This window comes from Drosophila kikkawai, chromosome 3R (assembly GCF_030179895.1).
Source record: "Drosophila kikkawai strain 14028-0561.14 chromosome 3R, DkikHiC1v2, whole genome shotgun sequence".
In the NCBI taxonomy this organism is placed as follows: Eukaryota; Metazoa; Arthropoda; class Insecta; order Diptera; family Drosophilidae; genus Drosophila; species Drosophila kikkawai.
Genome location: NC_091731.1, coordinates 20,600,515 through 20,621,176, shown reverse-complemented (window position 1 = coordinate 20,621,176; position 20,662 = coordinate 20,600,515). Strand labels below are relative to the sequence as shown.

Here is a 20,662-nt window from a genome sequence, read left to right as displayed (position 1 = left end):
AAAATGTCTCTCAAATATTATCGATCTACCTATATCCTTGTATCGTTCGTGAAGTGTGAAATATTGACAAAATAATAGGTAGGGCTTACTAAGTCATAGCCTTCGTGGCAATATTCCTATATTATTCAATGAAAACTTCTCGTAAAAATCCTTGAAATAAATTAGGCAGGCAATTTAAATATTTTGTGGAGTGTAAAATGTAAAGAAAGAATTAGTTTGGATTTATTAGGTTAACGTTTGGATTATGCTACTTTTTTAGATTTCCAGAAATTATATTTATATAATTTGTTTTTTCGTTGTTTTTGGTACATCATGTTTTTAAGACTAATTCAATATTATTTTGTTCATTTATTTATTATAGTTATTTTGTTCTTTTCTCCTCTTTTTTAAATTTTTTTTTTGGCTAACACATTAATCTTTATATATTTTTGTTAACGGCCCAAAATATTTATGTAATTATCTTCAATCTTCAAATGTTTTTTGGTCTTTTTTTATGTGTTCGATTGCTTACAACCTCCGGCCTTTAAATCTATTCACTTTTAATATTTTCTTACTAAGTGAGTTATAAACTAAACTGTTTACAACAAAAAAAAGTAGTGCTTTTTTACATTACAATCAAATCATCTTATTCAAAAACTCAGGATCAAGGTTACTCATAATCCTTCGACTTAATTTACATAAATTCTACAAGCATATACATACGTACGGATGTAAAAACGACTACCTTTATAAACAAATAATCACCGAAAATGTCACCCATTTGTTTGGTTGCGTATTATGTACCAATATTAATTAAAAAACATCCCCTGGAGCGAACCAAAAGATACTTTTTACAATGTGTTAACAAATATATTTTATAAAAACTCATATATTTTCGCATTGATGTTGAAGAAAGCTATTATCCTTATATATAATTAAAGCTTGCATAATTTCGCAAAATTTCTATTAAGATATATTCAGGCCCATGGAATTTACATTATGTTTTTCTACAAACTGAATGGAAACATGCAATTAACTACAGACACCACAAACCCCAAAGCTTAATTAGCAAGAATTTTTCTATTGAAAATACTATAAGATATAAAGATCAACTAAACATAGGATTCACTGGATTTTTTTTTAAATTTCATCAACACTACAATAGGATTTTTTGACTACGAAGTGCAATTTAAAGTAAGCTAATAAAAAGCTGTACATGAAATTAAAAAATATTTATATATATACCAATTATTGCATCTAAAAGCATGCCCAAACTCTGCCAAAGAGGACAAACCTTAAAGAAATCGATTCTATAAGATTACGAAATATAAAAGCCGAATATATTTATTGAAATTAATAGTTCAATAAATTAAAAACAATTTAAAATTCATCGGATATTTTCGAATACAGGAGTGATTATGTTATGTATTCTTCACATATAGGATCACTAATGAACCTGAACCCAGTATATACTGAAAAAATTACACATGATCAAAAATTGCAGGGCTATACATATACTTAGTTGGGCGTAGCTTAATTTTCAATGTCTATCAACTATATGATTCCCCAACACTGAGTGTTATTATAAATTTATTAACGTGTACATATACATATTATTGGGATTTTAGCCATCTTAAACAAAATTCCACGAACATTATGACATGGAAACAAATATTCAAAAAATATGGTATGCTTACATTGCTTCTGCACAAAACATTTGTACTGTATTTATAGTTTTTCCGGATTAAGTAAAGCAATATATTTACAGTCATTTGCAAGAAGGACATTAAGTGTTATGCTTCAAAAAGCTTTGACTAAGAAAATAACCTTAATAATTAAATAATCCAAAAGCCGCTTTAGTCCAAAATTATTATATGTACAATTATTTTTGAAAATATTACATCACATTCTACTATGAGTGTGACTAAGAGAACAATTGGATTTTAAATAAAATCAACATAAGCCTGATTTGAAAAATAGAATAAACTTCATTTGAATACAAAATAAAAGGGAAATTTAAACATGAAATAAACCCCAACAAACATCACTATGGATAAATTTTTAAAACAAATACATAACAATACCCATATTAAAGAACCCTTAATAGAAATACTTTTTTACATTGAAATTCTACGAACAACATTATTGTGATATTTAAACAAACATTACTGGACTCCTACTGGCGATCTTTATAGCACCTTCTTCTCTGAAACATTGTATAATTTAGAGTTTCTGATTCAATATATTTTCCATAATTTTTTTAAATTATTTTGGTTGGTTATTTGAAATCTTTACGTGGTTAGATTTATTTCAAAAACTATTTAGGACTTCTGAAATGTATTATTAAAATTAACGTTCCATCTTTATCCCTGTTAGGCTTGAAATTATAAAATATCTGCAAATAAAAAGTAGGCTTTGAGAAAAATATAGAAGTGGCATTATTATAAATAAATTTACTGAATCAATTTATTAGTAAGGTTCTCCCACAAGTATATTACCATAATTCGTTCCCTCACATTCAAAGTCCAGTAAACATGTGTTTTATTACCTTCAATACAATATTATTAATTGTTATTATGTTAATAGCATTGAATACGAATTATTTTTCAGTGTTCATAATGTTTTTTACTTTTCGGATGTTTCTATTTAATTTTGTGTAAAATACCATTCTTGAAAATATTCTAACGATATAAAGAGAATTAAATATTATCATATATATATACGTCATTTGATTTGTTAACGCATTCAAATACATACTGCGGTCGAGTGTTTCTTATTGAATTATTTGATATCTGAAAATTGGTTTAATATATTCTCCCTTTTATTGTTCTAATTAAATGTAAAAGAATGTATGAAAACATCAAGCTTAAAAAGTCTCAACGTATAATATTGCGGAAAATAAAACAATACCACCAATGCAGATATATTATATATATTATTTAAATCATCAAAAATTGCTACCACTGCTTTTTGAATAAATCAATAATAAAGCTTGCAATAAACACAACTTTACAGATTCTGATTAAAGTCGAAATGTAAAGACTGAATTTGAAACAAAATATTACATCGGCAATTCAACAAATTTCTATGGTTTTCTAACATGTACCATTTAAATTGTAAAACATACATTGATATAAAGAAATCGTTTCTAAACCCCGAAATATTTTGCTTGATACACAAAATGCTTGCTTATTTATTTCTAAAAACAAGCACGAAATAGCTCATCAAAGTGTATAATTTAAATGTTTATATTTACTCATGGAGTTCATATACCATTCGTCTATAAACTGAAAGAAAACATTTACTCAACACCAATTATTATTCAAATATCAAAACGTACAACAATTACAATTATCTACGTTGTATTAAAAACACACATGCAGACTTCAGAAAAAAAGGGAAAATTATACAAATTGTACCAATCAATTAATTAATTATTTCAAAGGAAATCACTTCTGTTATTTTTTTTACCCTCGACAACCTGGATTTCAACCCAAACATAAAATGAATGTTCAACAAATAAATCATTACCATAAGTAACCACTATTAAAAGGATCGTATTTAGAATATTGGATTGGATTTGATTAAGGACCTACAAAAACTTTACATTTAGCAAGATGTATAGTATGATTTTTAATTTTAAATGAAATATCCTAGGAATTACCTATCCAAAGACATACACATCAGTTGCACGAAACTGTTGTACTGTAATTAAAGTTCTTCCGAATTAAGTAGAACAATACAATTGAAATCATCTGCAAAGAACCCATTCGGTAGAGTCGATGGGGACATGTGTTATGCTTCCAATGCTTTGTCTATGAAACTAACTTTAACCTCCTATAATCCTCTGTGTCACATCAGCAGCTTAGAACACAAATAAAGATTCCCTATTTCGTAAATCCTTCCCGTAGAAAATGAACACCTAAATGATTTTTGAATCTAACAGGGCTTTTGAGGTAACATTATCGAATGCAGTTATTTTACTCCCTCAACTTCAGGGTGACTAAAAGAAACATCGGTATGAATTAAAACCCAAATTCTATACTATCAACATGCAACATTAACTTGATATTTACACTACCTTCAATATATAGTATTTAATGAATGGGAAATTCACTTAATCCGTTCCGGCAAAATTGAATTATAACATCTACAATCTTATTCGTGATGAACATGCACCAGATAAACTTGGATATACATCGACACTATCTATCAATGTATCACTTCAAATCGGCAACTGTAACAGAAAATAACATTATGTATTTTTTTAACTCTTGATCTTCACCTGGAAACACTATTATAATATGGAAATATTCATTATTGGACCCTGTTTGGCACGATCCCCTCTTTTCAAGAACAATATTAAGATGCGACCCTCTTCTCCTCTTCTTCTGTATCTTTTAATGCTGAACATCCCTGGTTAATTATTTGTATGCTATATATGGTTGGAATTATTCTAAAAATCCTCTATTTTAGTCATTTATGTATGGATGCGGGTGTCAGTCATTTTGTATGAATATTTTTGTGCACGAGACTATTGCATAGTGAATAATCTTTTTATAATAGTATGCATACTAAATACATAATTTTTTGTTAATATTTTTGCAAAAATATATATATTTTTTGTAATATTCATTATTATTTGTATAACTGCGGAATTTACATTTCAAGTTCTTGATTTGATAAAACCGCTCTCCCATATAATCTAAAAGCTTCAAACCCTTTTCCAATACCATCGTACGAACATTAAAAGCATCAGATTTTCGGGTGAGGTTACTGATGCTCTTTGTCTCTAAAATATGTTTTTTTTTTTCTAAAAAAAAAATAAAAAGGAAAACATACACCACCTTAAAATAACCTCACCCACCAAATGTATGAACAAAGAGAACAAAATTTCAATACAAACCCACGACGAAGCCACCCGTTTCAAGAAGGATGTAACCAACCCAAATAGAAGGATGTCACTGCTCCTACTAAAGGAGTCCCTGGAAGGATGTCATGTTTTTAAAATTAAAACAAATAAACAATTATTTATGTAGTTTTATTTACATTTACATAAACTTAATCTTTAACTCCCTTCAGCACTGTGTCTGTAAGAGATTGGAAATCATTAGATTTCCATTAGGTTACTGAAGACCCTTTACCTCACTCAAAGGATGTAAGGATGTGACTTGACCCAGATGAGGGATAGCTACTATCTCAAGCAATATGGGACTACTAAAAGGACAAGGTGCCATTAAGGATTGCCGCTTGGACTCAAAGGAGATCGATTTCTTCTGAAAATAACTATATCTAAGCCCTGTTTTCAATATTTGAATAAACGATTGTGATTTTTGTGATACTAATCTAACGATTGTATTTTTACTGATTTTTAGTTTCGGTAAAAAAAGAGGCAGGTTTGTATTATATATGTATATATATTAATGTAGGGCTCGATTGCTTTAAGATTCAGATATACCAACGAATAGTACCCTTAAAAATGAACAAAGGTATCATTTAGTTAAAACAAAAATTCAAAATAAGTATTCATTTTCGATTTTAGAAAGGAAACTAAATCTTCTTTGATGCCACATCAAAATTATATAAAATTCCCAATTAAAACTAATTGTTCAGATTAAAACACATTCAATATATATTTCTTATTAGTTTGTATTTGTATTTATATTAGCTTAAAAAACAAATCCAAACAAGGTTAGAACACAGTATTCAAAACATTCAATTATTGACGAAAATTGCATACATTTTTCTTCACACACATGAACTAAATCGACGGCATATACTTTTTTTGTTGTTGTTTAATTTGTTTCGTTATCCTCTGCTTGCGCTGCACTCTTTTAAAATAGACAATTAAAATGATTTATAAAATCGCTTTGAATATAAAAATCACTTATATCTCTAATGCTTAGCGTTCACACTCAGATGGAGCAGCCACGCCCACAATCTGGGCCTGACCGCCCATCACACATATGTAAGAGTCGGTCGACTGCAGTTGGCCATACACAAAAATTGGATAAAAATTCAAGCGTAGCTTCGTCTATTTACAAAAATATGGTTGCACGTTTATGTTTTGGTTTGGATTTGTTAAGTTTTTTTTTCGTTTTTTCGTTTAATTTCTTAGCCGTTTTTAGAAACATTTCGAATACATTTTGTGGAGACCGTTTTTTTGGAACATCGATAACACGCTAAGGTTCTTGACAATGACACAAGAAGACAACTAAGGCTGGATCTGGAGCTGCATCAGGAGGGAGATTGGATATTGGAGATGGGATTGTTGAGTGTCTCAGTTTAACAATTGCAAAATAAACCAGCAAAGCGGCTACCAAACGGATTTCGAGTGCTGGCTGGAGGATGGGCTGTGGGCTTTGACTTTGACCCTTGACTTGAAGTACAATAGGCATTATTCGATATTTCTCGTTTGATTCGTCGTGCTTGACTTTCGGATTTTATACTTTAAAATGCTTTCTTTATTATATAATATGCTCGTATTTACGTTTTTTTTAAAAGCTGACAACAAATGGAAATGCTTATTTAGAGAGAGGAGGTACACTCAAAAAAATGCTGAAGCACAGCTGCTGCTACTCCGTCTGTCCGATCATCATTGTACATTTTGTACATAACGATTTGCTGATTTGTCTGGCCCACCACGATATGGAGTGCTGCTGCTATTGCCATATCCGGTTCCGGTTCTGGTTGCAGTTCCGGTTACGGCCACATTGCCTAGTGTGTGTCCTATGGGGGTGGTGGTGGTGGTGGTGTCTGTCTGCCATCTCCGCCTGCCTGCTGCCCAAGTTTATAATTCATTATCATCGTATTTCTATATAAGTGTTTGCTGAATGTTATACATAGTCCTTAGAAGGTAACCCTTACTGTTCTGTACGCCCACCGTGCATGTTTGTCGGTTTCCTAGTCACAATCCTTTCGTCCTTTAGCTAACTAGCAATTAGTTACATATGTATACACACCGGGGCGCCAACGGTTCGTTCGCTCAATTCGCATTACATTCGCTATTTACATGGAACTCAAAGTTACGCTTCATAAATTTTGACTAGTTGCCTTGAAGGGGTCTCTCTGTCTCTCTCTCGTTACTCCTTAATTACGGTTACTCGTTACTCGATAATCGTCGCTATTCGTTCGCTTATGTTGTGTGGAATTTTTCGGCAAAAATGCTTCCTTGGGTTCCTACTACATATGTACTTTGAGAGAAAAATGCTAGTTTTTGAAATCCTTTGGATACACACTTGATCATCTTGATCATCATTAATTCCTCATTCACACTCTAGCAGATGTTGGTGCTATATATCCTTGTTGTGCTTTCATAAGAGCCTTACACACACAGTTGTTGTTTATTCTAGACCTATATCACCGCTTAATTGTCTTAAACACTCTAATTATTTTAGCATCCTTCGCTGCTGATCCGACACCGTCCCTATGTCTTTTATTCGTTTGTTTGTTTGGTTGAGTTGTGAGTTGTTTGTTGGTTGTGTCTTACGCAGTTAGTTGATTGATATTATGAAAGTGGTGTGTGTGTGCCTCTACTTATCAAAGTTGCTCGAATTCCTCACAGTTCCTTACGTGTCTATGTATGTATGGTTGTCAGCATATATATATAGTATGTATATATTATAATGAATCATACAATATATGCGTACTTTGCAAGGTATTAATTATGTATTATGAAACCAATGCGATCCTATGCAAAACGTTATTCATTATATGTAAGTATGTATATACTCGTATGAATGTATGTACTGTTTTGCGTCGTTTGTACATAAAAATATATTGTATATTTATGCCAAATATGTAGGGGTTTGCTGTTTTGCTGCCATAAACAGCTTTATAATTATCGTATGGCCGAGACTCTCTCGGCCCTTTGCTTGTTTGTACATTTTGAAAGCGAAATCGCGAAATCGAACCACCGTTCGAATACATAACGCGCTTCGTATTTCTATATATGTATTTAGTTTAAACTGTTGTTTTCGTCCTGTGATTCTTAGGAAACATTTTTGAAATGATATACAAAATACACACTACAAGTTGATTTCAAAAGAAAACGAAACGAAAAAGCTTTTAGCTTGTATTCGTATAGTTCTGATGTCTTTCTTCTGCTTTGCTTGCTTTTTTTTCATGCTTTCGATGCTGCTTAATGGGTAATCGTACTATAAATAAATAGCATTTGCTGCATATTTGCATTAATAGTTGCGCTACTTTTAGTAATAGACGCGTTTTACTAGGCCTAATACAAATAGCGCTGATCTAAGGCTGTATTGCAAACCATTTTCCATATTGTGTGGGCTCCTTGCTCCTGCTCGTCTTAATTTATATCGAATCTTGTTTATTTTTAAAGCACTTAGAACTAAACAAAAGTGTGTAGCAGTAATAAGAAAAAAAACAATACATTATATACAGCCAAACCCTTGCGAAGAGGTTCGATTACGCCTTACACATACTACACGAAATATACAATAAGTCTTGTGATGTGTCTTGTATACATGATCATAATGGGATTTGGTTTCTTTCGGGAATTAGTGATTGCGCTTTGGCTTGTCACGCTCGAAGCTGATGCTCGTCCTGCCCGTCGTCCCTCAGCTGTGCAGGTGTAGCCATGTGGCCAATATCGCCATTAGGAGCAGACAATCGGACATTCTGTGAGTCTGGGCGGCACTCATGCCAGTCTCGCCACATTTGCCTGACAAAATAAATAAACATTGAGTTAGATTCCCTATTTCACACTCAAAGTTCTAGGTTAGACTCACCCAAAACGGATAGATTGGCCACCAAGTGATGCTCGGGCGGCTTCTGTGTGCCCCTATAGCAGGCGTCGCCCACAACCAGCTTGGCAGCAGTTCCCTCCGTGGGTCGATAGGTCAGACACACGCCGTGCTTGCTGCCCTTGTGGCGAGCAATCACGTAAAAGGTGCTGTTTTCGCTCCAGGACCCATGACAGGAGTATTCTAGAGAGGTAAACCAACAGTTAAACATGAGTTTCTCAAATTAAATTTAGAGCTACTCACCCTCTTCTCCGTCCACGCTGCACAGCGGACTGACATCGATCAAGTTCTCCGCGGTACATCCTATCCAGAGCTGACGCTGGGCATTGTAGTTGGGCACACAGCCGGGTACATCCCGTCGATTCCTCGTGGCCACAAAGCCCACGCTCGTATCACTGCTATTGGTCTTTTCCAGGACCAAGGCCTGCTGCTGCTCCTCCGCCTGCGGATCCTTGGGCGCATCACGTCGGCTGCGAACTGGCAGGCCTCGAGTATTGGCATGCCACGAGCCGCGCTCCATACGCTCCGCATTCCGGAAACTCAGCGAGCTGTGTCTGAAACCACGGAAATAGATTGACAAATGCCAGAGGTAAGAGGCGGCTGACGTACCCTTTATGACCGAAACTGCCCGAGTCAGGGCTCTCGTGGTGATGATGTCCATGGCCCAAATGGGACTTGCCGTTGTGATTGCGCTTGTGGCGCGTGGCCAGATACGGCGGCCCGATGGCGCCGCGCAGCGTATAGATGCCCTCCATAGGACACATGGCCAGGTCAGGATTGCTCGCTGAAAAGCGTAATAAAACAAAGACTTAATACGGCTCGGTGGGGAGTGCAGTGACTGCAGTATCCTTACCCAGCAAGGTAATGTAGGACATCTTATTAATGTCAAAGTGATCCGGTGCACAGGCGTCCTCCAGGCGAATGGCCGGCTTGCCCGTCTGTATCTCGATGACAAACGTGTCCCGGCGGTAGAACATCATGCACATGAATCCCGATTGGCTGCGGGGTGCGAAATGGAGCGAACATTGAATTGGAGTGGAAAAAGGGGAGAGCAGGGATGCGGGGAGCTTTTCAATTTTAGGGCCACTTACCACCCGGTCGTGTAGTGCACCACGGCCATCATTTCGGTCGAGGTCTGTTTATTTATCTGCTCGCACAGCGCACGTGTCTCCATGTAGCCGTTGGGCTTAATAATGTGCACGGACCCGTCGCTGCAAAGAATCGTCATTCAGTTTGAGTTGTGTGACAACCTCAGGCCGCAGGCCTATTTGCTACTCACTTGGAATGATAATTGTAGACGGCATTGCCCATGAGGGCATGCCAGTGGCGTGGACCTTTGAACCAGGCTGGGAAGTCGCAGCGCTCGGCTACCGGCGGTTTTCGCAGCGACATGATACGTGAGCCAACCTAGGGGAAAGGGGAGTTAGTTAGTTCGATTTCTAGTTTCGCCCTAGGGTGTCCTCAACTTGGAAAAAGGAGAGGTTCTGCACAGTTGGGAAAAAGAATAAAACAAAATATGGTATATGATCTGATAAAGTATTTTTTTTTAGAAATTTAAATATAAATAAATTTCTAAAGAAATACTTTATCAGAATTTGCAGAGTCGCTAAGACCAACTTAGCAGTACGTTTTTAAAAAATGTTTTCTACTTTGAGCCCAGTTTACAAACTAGCTAATCGCATTTTGACCTTCCATAAGATAACCTGGTTGGCTTTATCAACAGATTAATTCTGCCAACAGAAGGCTAAAAAAAACCTCTGAAAAGAGATTCAGGTTGTGTTGGTTTAAACTACGAAACTTCTTTTACAGACAGACTGACATGTCTCGATTAAACTTCAGAGCAAGTAGTCCAAACCTCGCTCCGTTTTTCCGTCATCTTCAGGTTTTTCACCGAAAAAAAGAAAGAAATCAGCTAAGAGTCAAAGGCCAAGAGATAAGCCAAAAAGAACATGACCCACTAGATCCATGAGCAAGGTGAGCCTGGCCAAGAACTTGTAAACTTTTTACGTTCTCAAAACCATGCAAAAAACGCTTGCCTGATTTTAACAACATTTTTGGCAAACACATTTTTTTCTGAGTGCAATTAAGTGAAAATGACAGGTGAACAGGGGAGGGGGTAGCTGAGAGTCGGGCCTGGGGAACGAGGTAATCGGGCATGGGTCTGTGTGCTGAATTGGGGCTTCTTGAAAATGCTTACCTCGGCACTGTCTAAGCCATTGCAAGTGGCGTCGCCGGATTGGGCCAGCTTATATTCGGCATCCTTCGAGCTGAGCACGCTGGGGCCGCCTGCAAAGGTTACGAATGTGCATGGGTATTAGGACTCAAACAAAAGTTTCATCCTGTTTGCCCGAGGGCTGGCTTGGCTGCTTACCCATCAGTGAGGAGATTTTCTCGTAGACAAAGCAGCGATAGCGCTCCTCGTTCGAAATGGCATGATGGTGCGAGACCAGGCCCACCAAATAGCGTGAGTTGCCATCCTTCCAGGTCGCCAGGCATGTCAGCTCCTCGACTGCGACGAGGGACGGAAGGAAGGATGAACGGAAGTTAGAAAGGATGTTCGCCTTGAGCTCCAGCAAGTAGCGATGATGAGTCATTGTCACTGGCAATGGCGGCGAGACTTACCCGTACTCTCGGTGCCCTGGACATCGGGACAAGCCTGGAAGCTCAGAAGGAGGCGACTCTCCTCGGTGCAGCTCTCAATGTTGGACACCGGCGACTTGCACTCCCCATGGCCACGATTATACGTGAAGATGAAGGGTCCTGCAATGGGAATAGAGTGTAGTAGGATGAGTAAGATCCCCGGGTCCCTGAACTGCACTCCAAGTTCGTTGCTTGCAACACTCACCCTTCAGCGGACACTTGACCGGCTCGGCGCTCTCCCGGAAAAGCGAGTAGAGCAGGGCATCGCCCGGGATTTGGTCGCAGAGATTCTGTAAAGTCTCACGGCCCTTGCAAAAGTCTGGGGGACATGATTATTTTAAAAGCACAAATAAAAATTCAATTAATGCAAATCGCAAATGATGTTGTCTGGTTGAGGAGAACACAGAACACATAGAAGTAGGAAAAAGTAGTAGTACATAGTAGTGTGGTAGTGGGTAGTAGTAGCAGTATTTAGTAGTAGAAAGTAGTTAAGGTTAAGTGGGAATAGTAAATAGTAGTAGGTAGTAGCAACACATTAAAGTAAGGAAAGGAAAACCAAATCTACAAAGGGCTAGGAATTTCCAAAAAATGTATAGTTTTTTGCTTTTTTTGTATATCGGTTGAGTGCCGCACTGGAAGCTGCTTGCTTGCTCGCCGACTGGCTGGGAATTCTTCATCCATCCCAGGGCCATCGCCCAAGCATGCCATTTAAATTGCACAGAAATTTGTTTAATTAAGTGGCCGCCGCTCTGATGCCGATGGTCCCGGGGAGAAAATTGCGCAAATAAATGACGAAATGAAGCTTTAAATCAGCAGAAATGTCGCAAGTTGAGCGTGGCAGCGGCGACTGTTGCGTGTTGCAAGTTGCTGCGGTCACGGCCCCAGAGCAGAGCTTCCCAGCTTCAAGTGCGGCACCACCAACCGGCGGAGAAACAACAACAATTTCTGTGGAAATGTGTAAAAAGCAGCGGTAAGTACAATACATAAGTAAGATAAGTATGTAAGTTCCAGAAAAAACAAAAAAAAATAAAAAATCCAAGGAAAACAGGAGAAAAAAAAAGCAAACAAACCGAGGGCGGTAAGGAAGAACAAACCAAAGACTTATGACGTTCACAGAAATAACTTAAAGACAAGAGTTTTTCATTTTTTCAGCGGCATTTCCTTGGGCCGTGTGTGGAACACTGCACTGCCCAACTTCTGTGTTGTAAACTTAACTGAAAGGCACGACACGTTCGAAAATAAAGAACCGAAAAGCAAAAACACACACTTGGTTCATCTTGTTCTTCCGGCTCTACGAGCAGAAGCACATGGGATGGGATTGGGTTGGGATGGTGGGACGAGGTGGGGTTATGGGAATCAGGGTTATGGGGGCTGGGACTCGGGTTGAGAAACAGAGGTAGTTACGTTTGTAAAATAATATTAGTGCCCTGGCAGGGCCTTATATAAGGTATTTGTTGCTAGAGCAAGCATAACATTTGAACTTAACTAAAAAATAATAACAAACATTTACTCATGATGAATAAATTGGGTATTCGGTGGTTTCTGTTTTTATGGCAAACGCGAGAGTTATATGTACTGTATGTGGCACATATAAGTTCGTTCTTAGTTTTTTTTTTTTTTTTTTTGGTAAAGGGTCCTCTCTTTTTTCGTTTCTTTTTTTTTTAAGGCTACTGGTTAAGGTTGTAGAGTTGTTGTTAAAAGTTAATTGTAACTAAAATCCATTTCGTATTGGCCTATAGACCAACAGAAGCAGATATGATATAATATATACATAAAACACATTCAGGCATGGTTCTCAACATTACAAAAATGTTTACAGCTAAAAAGGCACACAACAAACGTATTTGGTTTTTGTTTAAACAATTCTTTCAACAAATTGAACCGTTTCGGTTTTCAGTTTGTTTCTTTAGCAATACAGCAAGGCTACGGCAAGTATAACTCAAAAACAGGCACACGCAGAGTAAGTCGCAAAAAGAGGTACAAATCATGGGTAAAGAAAAAGTAATACCAATTATGTAGTAGATGTGTGTTTGGTGTTTGGTGTAAAAAGCCAAAAAGGATATGCAGGATGGGGGGGGGGGATACACACACACATGTGTGGGGGCCTTGTGGCGCTTTTGAGTAATGATTGTAATTAAGTAGCAACTACACTTTATGAGTTATACAAGGCACAAAACAAAGGTGGTGTCGTGGTGGGCGTGGCATTACGTGAGCGTTTGAGTGTCGTGTGTCCGGAGTGTGTGTGTGTGTTTGGGGGTGTTGAGTGTGTGTAATGGTCAAATACTACTGAGAAGCGTTTGTAGCATATATAGGAGTATATCATGACAAGGCAAAAAACGACACATCACAGACATGGAAAAAGAACCGAAAGGGAAAAAAATGGAAAATAAATTATAATACTTTTGCAGTTGGTTTTTCGGTATTCGGTTTGGGTTAAGGTTTTATTTTTGTTTTGTTTTGTTTTTTTTTTTTTAGGTCGCAGCGACCGTTAAGCGCAGAGTTATATTAGATAGCCGGGCTAAATTACAGTAGTAGAGTGGCCCAAAACATTCTAACACACACGCACAACACAATGATAAATGAGAGAGACACACACAGAGAGCTAGAAAGAAGGAGGAACACACCGAAAAAGGAACGAAGGATATATTCAACCAACGAACGAACGAACGAACAAACGACACAATTGTAACTTATGAGTAACCGAGAGAGCAGAAATTGTTGAGTTTCATGTTAAAATTACATTAATTAAATTACACACATGTATGTACATTGTACGTGGTACGGGGTTTTTTTTTTTTACTTATAACCGAAACACTGAATAAAAACTAATTAAACAACGAGAAGGCAACTGAACTGAAAAGAAACCAAAACGAGAAAGAAAGAGGATACCAACTGAAAAGGACACAAACACGGACACACACGGGAAAGGAAGAGAGAACAACACAAACACAGAATAATGGTGAACCCATAGAGCAAATAGTAGTACGAATAGTAGTAAGTAGTAGGGTAGTAAGTAGTAAGGTAAAGTAGTAAGTAGTAGGTTGTTAGGTTAGGTAGAATGTAGTAAGAAGAAAGTACAATAAGTAATTGATAAATGAGAGACAATTATACTAGCGGTCACCGGGCAGCCCATCCCAACATTTCATCATCATATACACAAAGCTGTATATATATACAATATATATTTGTTGCTAAATATATATCACTTTACTTTTTCTTTCATTTTCTTTTTTTTATTGTGCTTCGTTTTTTTCTCATAAGCATGTGCATAAAGGAGCACAAAATTTAGCTGAAATCCTTTCTGTTTTTGACGTTCACGAAATTGAATTAGAAAACAAAGTATGACAGAGAGTAAGTAAAAGTAATGAGCGCAGGGCGTTCTATACAAAAATGTGTCTCGAATTCGCTTTCATAGGCTCCTTGAGGAAACAAATGAATTTTCCTGTATTTAAATCCTTTTTTTATCATTCGTTTTTTTTTTTTATCACTAAAGCGAAAACAGAAATCAAAAGCGAGAGGGAGTGGTAGGTGAGAGGTAGATAGGTAGGGGTTCTTGTGGCGGGATGGATTTATGGGGTGCATTTCGGGGGATCGGACAACTGAAGAAACTCAACAGACCGTTTTTAAAACGAAATTTGAAAGGCATTCTTTTTGAAATGGAATGGGCATTGGGGTTGTACGATTTCCAAGAGCTTTGGTAGACTTGAGATCTGATTAGGATATAAAAAAATCAAGGCAAAGAATTATTATTATTCCGAAAAGATGTGATTATTAATGAACCATAATAAGGAGGAGAGATTTACAAACCGTTCGCTCGGATCACAGTCAATATTGGAGGTTTCAAGTGAGGAGAAACAATGGCAAAAACTTATAGGTAGGTTAGGGGTTTTATATATTACAAGTGTGTGTTTATGTACATATCGTCATGCACCGCTACCAAATCTTGGAAATCCTACGTCCAGCTTCGTCCAGAGCCGAAGCTCTAGATTATTATTTTTTGTTTTTTTGGGTTAATTCTTTTGTTTTAATTTATTTGCTTTTTTTTCGCTCGCTCATGGTTTTACTGTACAAAGTTGATGATGATTTTTTGTTAGCAGTGGATTAATTATAAACATTAATAATCATAATCATGTACAAATACAAAGAGTTATATATAATATTCAAAAAACAAAAGTCAAAGCGTCTCAATTGGTGACAACGAACAGTATCTCAGAAAGTAAACGGAAAATCGAAATCAATCGGTAGTAAATATGTATGTAAGTATGTATGTACCAACAAACAAACACAATTAAATATCTGTACAAGAGAATATATGGAATAATTGGACCTTTATTTACAGCGTTGTGTGTGATTTTGTCATTTTAGTTCATAAGTACGAGCCACATTTCAGTTTGTGGTTCTAAGCGTCGTAGCTGCCTCTTTCTGCTGCTGCTGATGATGATTGCTTTATGTGGCTACGAGTGAGTATTTAATGTTTAACCAGGTAAAATCTACTTAATGCGGCTCTCTACGCACTCCCCAATAATCCAACAGCAAAGGGGGGGAGACAGACAGACACGCGACCAGGACACGGGACACGGGACACGAGACTCGGGACAGAGCCAGTTAAGTGAGCAGAGCATAAAAATAATAAATAAGTATCAACAAAACACAGAGCCTAACCGTAAAAGTAACAAAAACAAGGCATACAAATTAAGACGAATGGGGTTTATGGCACGACTTTATGCCTATATAATATATACAATACTCTATTCTCATCTATTATATATACAAATATATATAGATGGACGTGTATCCACAAAATTGACAATGGAACCGCGACGGATGGCAAATAACCGGGCCAAAATGGAACACAGACCGACCAGGAGCTCTGAATAGAAGCCAGGACAAGCCGGGGGGACTCAGGAGCACGGAGCATGGAGGAGCGGAGCCGGAGCCGTAGCGACAACAAATTAATAGAACAAACGGGGACGACGACAACCAAAACGGGCAAAAAATGAATGAGCACATAAAATATTGCATAAATAAATGAAATGAATTGAAATGAAAATGGCAATGTGAATATATATATATATATATATATATATAAATATTTGTATGTATATGTAAGGTAGGAAAAACAACAATTGGCAACAGCACACACACCGTGGCCAGGAGCGGAGGCCAGGACCCCGGGAAGCAGCACTCGAAATTGGTTGACACCCCGGGCTCCCAACGCCCGATGCCCGACGCCATGGAATCGCCCCGGAATCGGAATCCGGCTCTGTTCCCGGGTGTCCCTAGGTAAATAAGTTTTTATGCCCCGACAAATACATACATATATATGCTGCGAAAACTGTACCAGCTCACGCAGGGGGGGAAAAACGAGGCGAAAAAAGGCGGAAAAAGGAGAAAACGGAACAACAGTGGGCGCATGAAAATGCCAAAAACTATATAAAATAAAATAAACGTCGGTGTCGGACTAGGCTGGGTTCCTGTGCCGCCGCCGCCTCCTCCTGGTTTTGGCTAACAAATTACCCAGTCGCACAGGTTGAAGCTCGCACAACTCCCCTCCAGAAGCACCCAAACACACGCACACCCACATCCATGTCCACACCCACGCCCATACCCATACCTATACCCACACCCAGGCCCACACCCACTTACACCCGCGATGGAATGGCAATGCCCTGCTATGTGTGTGCGTGTTGTTATTGTTGATGATGATTTTTTTCCTCCTTTTCGTTTCCTTTTTTCCTCCTTTTTGGCTTGGCATGGCAAACATTTTTACCGACATTTGATTAAATTTAAATATGCTTGTTCCGAAATTGGCCAAAGCATGTCCCGCGTTATGTTATAACACCAAATAATATCAAGGAAATTATGAGGGCGAAAAGAATGCGAGTGTGCGAGGCGCCAACTGGGGGGAACGAAAACCCGGAAAAAAGGAAAACAAAAAAAGCCAGATAAACTCATAATAAAAATCCCCGAAAAAACATGGAAAGTCTGCGAAAAATTAACGATGAAAATATTTCCACAAAAAAAACAGGAGAACTCAAGAAGAGGGCGGCCCCTCGAAAAAAAAGGTGAGTGCTCGGATGCCGTCGTAGTTTTGCTTAATTATTTTAATTATTTTTATTTACCGCCTACACTGCGCCGCGCTGCAATTAAAACGCTGCGGCGGCCTGGCCTTCATTGAGTGCCCATCACCCCAGCCTAGGTTATAGTTCCCTCCTCCCGGTTTTCTTTTTTTTTTTTTTGTATATATATATCCTTTGCTTTTTTGCAAGTGAAGTGGAAGGTTGCTCTGGTAGTGAAAATTGGTATGCAAATTCTGACTGGCGGCCCGTCAAACGCTACACAAAATACCTGGCCAAAAGTGCGCTCTGACTTAAATAAAAAATGCCGTAAACATAATTAAGGTGGGCAGCAGTTTGGGGCGTGGCAGGTACTCGAGTGGCCAGTGATACTCGTACTTCTGCTATGTGTAGTTTCTATTCGAAAATGCAATTTAAATGGCAGTTAGCAAACGCCCCGAAGTAGGCAATAGCTTTTGATGGCTAGCATCGGATTATCATTGATGCCAATGAATTGAAGGTTTCAGGATTCGTGAGAGGCGGCAGGAGTGGCTCGTTCATTTGATTGGCAGCTCGTTTGCACACACTTTACTTCTACGGCACACACTCAAGGCCAACGGAAGGAGGATTAAATGTATTCAAATTGATTTTAAGTGTATCAAGGTGTATGTTGCAAGAAAATTATAACTTTATGCTTTTAATATCAGATTTATTTCGTTTAAATCTACGATTAATTGTATCGAAAACTGTCAATTGCATCAATAATCGAATTTACAGGAAAATAGTCTTGACTCTACGACCTTATTGTAAACCCTTTTGAAAACCTTTTTGTATAAGTATTTGAAATTTATAAATCTTTAAAATTTTCTATATCTTTTATAATTTATTTCGATTAATTTCTATTAATACTAGCGCATATTTAATTAATTATCTGATTTAATAATCGATAAATGAGCTTCTTTTTTGTCATTTGTAATCCTAAAAAGTTTAAACTGCCTTTTAGAATCCCTAAAACAAAGCACCTATTATTCTGCCCAAATGTGTGTGCCTTTGCATAAGTGTATGTGTGCTGGGGAATATCCTTGCATATCCTTTGATGCCCGACACGAGTGAAAACGACACTACATTAGCTGTAGACCAATTAACAAGGCTTTCCCTGCTAATCCCATATGTGTACAAGTTTTCAGTAATTGAAACTGTCGACTGTCTAAGTCCAATTACTGCCTGCCATTCGCCATTGCCACTGCCATTGTTCGTGTGTGTGCTGGCTGTGTGTGTGTGTGTGGGCCATAAAAATGACTGAAATGAAAGTATCGTAATTGAAAGCAACTTTATTATGCCGCTGCTGAAAATCTCAATTTAAAGCGCATTAAAATTGCTACTACTATTTGTGATGGATGAGCTCTTACTCGGCATTTTCAGCGCCGGGAGGGCTTGCTCTTTTATCCAAAACTGAAATTAAATCTTGTACGAGTAGATTGTGCTTCGTTGTGTGTGTTTGTGTTTGTGCCGGAGTGCTTATCGTGTGTGCTTGTGTGACAATCTAAACAAATAATGATTTAATAAAGAACATGCACACACGCACGCAATTCCATTGTACTATTGATACCATTGTTTTACGGTCTGCTAATCAAAACGAACTCAGCTCCGCCCCCGCCATCAGTTTTACGGCCCTGAAGGCTCTTGAATTATAAATGAGACCTAAAACTCTCGTTTAATATTTAAACAAAATCAAATCAAGGAAAAAAGGAAGGCAGGCAGGCAGTCAGCCAGCCAGCAGCAACACGAGTCAGTCAGGCAGTCGAGTCGGGCTTTCGGGCTGTGAGGCGGCCAAGACAGCCAGTCAAACAGTCAGCCAGTCAGTTGGACTGGAGCTCGGAAATATCAAGTGGAAAATATCAAATTGTGAAGCCAAAGAGGAGCTGGAGACGGGTGGGCGTGGCCCCAGGACTGGCGTTTTTCAAATGCGAGGCCAAACTGTCTGACTGCGCTGTGGGCCAAGAGAGCTCGCCACTTAAACTAATTTGATTTCTATTGAGGCAAACAAATAATAAATAATGAATTTACATTTCTATGCGTGTCCGGACGGATTCCGGATTCCGTTGCCATGACTGAGCACTGAAGTGTGTATGTAAGAAGGTCGAGGGTCGTTGGGTGTTGGTTGCATTATGTGCAACATCCTATGCTATATACTCCTCCATTCAGAGTCTTAATTGCGCCCTCACTCTTGGCTATTTCCACTGGTAATTAGGTGCAGTCGGAGCTCTGGAGGAGACTCGCCTACCTGATTAAGAACTAAGAGGATTACAGCAATTAACAGCGAATTATGGATGCGAATAAAATGTGTTTTTTGCAAGCGGTCTATACTTTTAGATAAGTGTTATATAGACACAAATAAGTTTGAATCCCTGCGAGACAATGGGGAAAATGCTTTGCCACTCGCTGTTCCCAGCTCGGTGTCAAGTTTCCAATTTCCATTTTCATTTACTCCGCCCTCCGCCCTCTCCGACCTATAAATAAATCATGGGGCACACAGGGCCCAACCGGCAAAGTGGGTTGTGAATGTGAAACCCGATAAAGCGCCAAATAAAAAAAAGGAGGAACAAACTTGAGCAATAATTCTCCGGCTGCTCTTGAAAGTATGTACTAGAAATTATTGGAAATACAATCCACTGGCCCTATCCCATGGTATATATCCCAGTGTGGTGCCCGCCGCGTCTGCCGTCAGAGATTTGAATGGGCCTGGGGAAATGAAAACTGGTTCAAGACTTTACAATCAATACTCGTACCTCTGTCCGGTGTGCTGGTCTTTGGGTTTTTTTGTCATGATTTTGGAGGTGAGAGATTTATTTACAGATGAGTGGATGGGTCGCATCTCTGAGTCGCAACTAAATACAAGTTTGTTTTGTAAATACAAAAGTGTGTGGGTGCTCATTTGGGGTTCGGTTTTTGTTGTTTGCTATACAGAACGAACTATACAAATGGGAACAAACGCGAAACGAACTGTACAAGAACGTATGTATTGTAGCTGCGGCTGTTAAAAATTTACGAAAACTTCAAATATGCAAATTTCAAAACCAAAATCCAATCAAATTTCTCATGTGTGTGTGTGCACACACCTCGGTGTTCTCTGTGTTTGTTATTATTCATCTCTCGATATTTGAATCAAACTAGGCAAACACACACTCTTCACACACACGTATTTAAACTTTGAATTGC

At 38.0% G+C, this 20,662-nt stretch overlaps 1 protein-coding gene across 3 annotated transcripts in view; it reads right to left on the bottom strand.

Moving 5' to 3' along the window:
* Positions 1-5,610: 5,610 nt before the first annotated feature.
* The window catches only part of aus (argus), a 33,264-nt gene continuing 18,212 nt past the window's right edge, over positions 5,611-20,662 (bottom strand). For all 3 annotated transcript variants that reach the window (XM_017167855.3, XM_017167856.3, XM_070287318.1), the window contains 11 exons: positions 11,593-11,706; positions 11,370-11,507; positions 11,119-11,256; positions 10,945-11,033; positions 10,027-10,154; positions 9,839-9,958; positions 9,601-9,746; positions 9,357-9,531; positions 8,991-9,301; positions 8,733-8,930; positions 5,611-8,665 (listed from right to left, as the gene is read on the bottom strand). In XM_017167855.3, the coding sequence (XP_017023344.1) occupies positions 8,562-8,665; positions 8,733-8,930; positions 8,991-9,301; positions 9,357-9,531; positions 9,601-9,746; positions 9,839-9,958; positions 10,027-10,154; positions 10,945-11,033; positions 11,119-11,256; positions 11,370-11,507; positions 11,593-11,706 (1,661 nt within the window). In that variant the 3' untranslated portion in view covers positions 5,611-8,561. The remainder of the gene's footprint in view (positions 8,666-8,732; positions 8,931-8,990; positions 9,302-9,356; positions 9,532-9,600; positions 9,747-9,838; positions 9,959-10,026; positions 10,155-10,944; positions 11,034-11,118; positions 11,257-11,369; positions 11,508-11,592; positions 11,707-20,662) is intronic.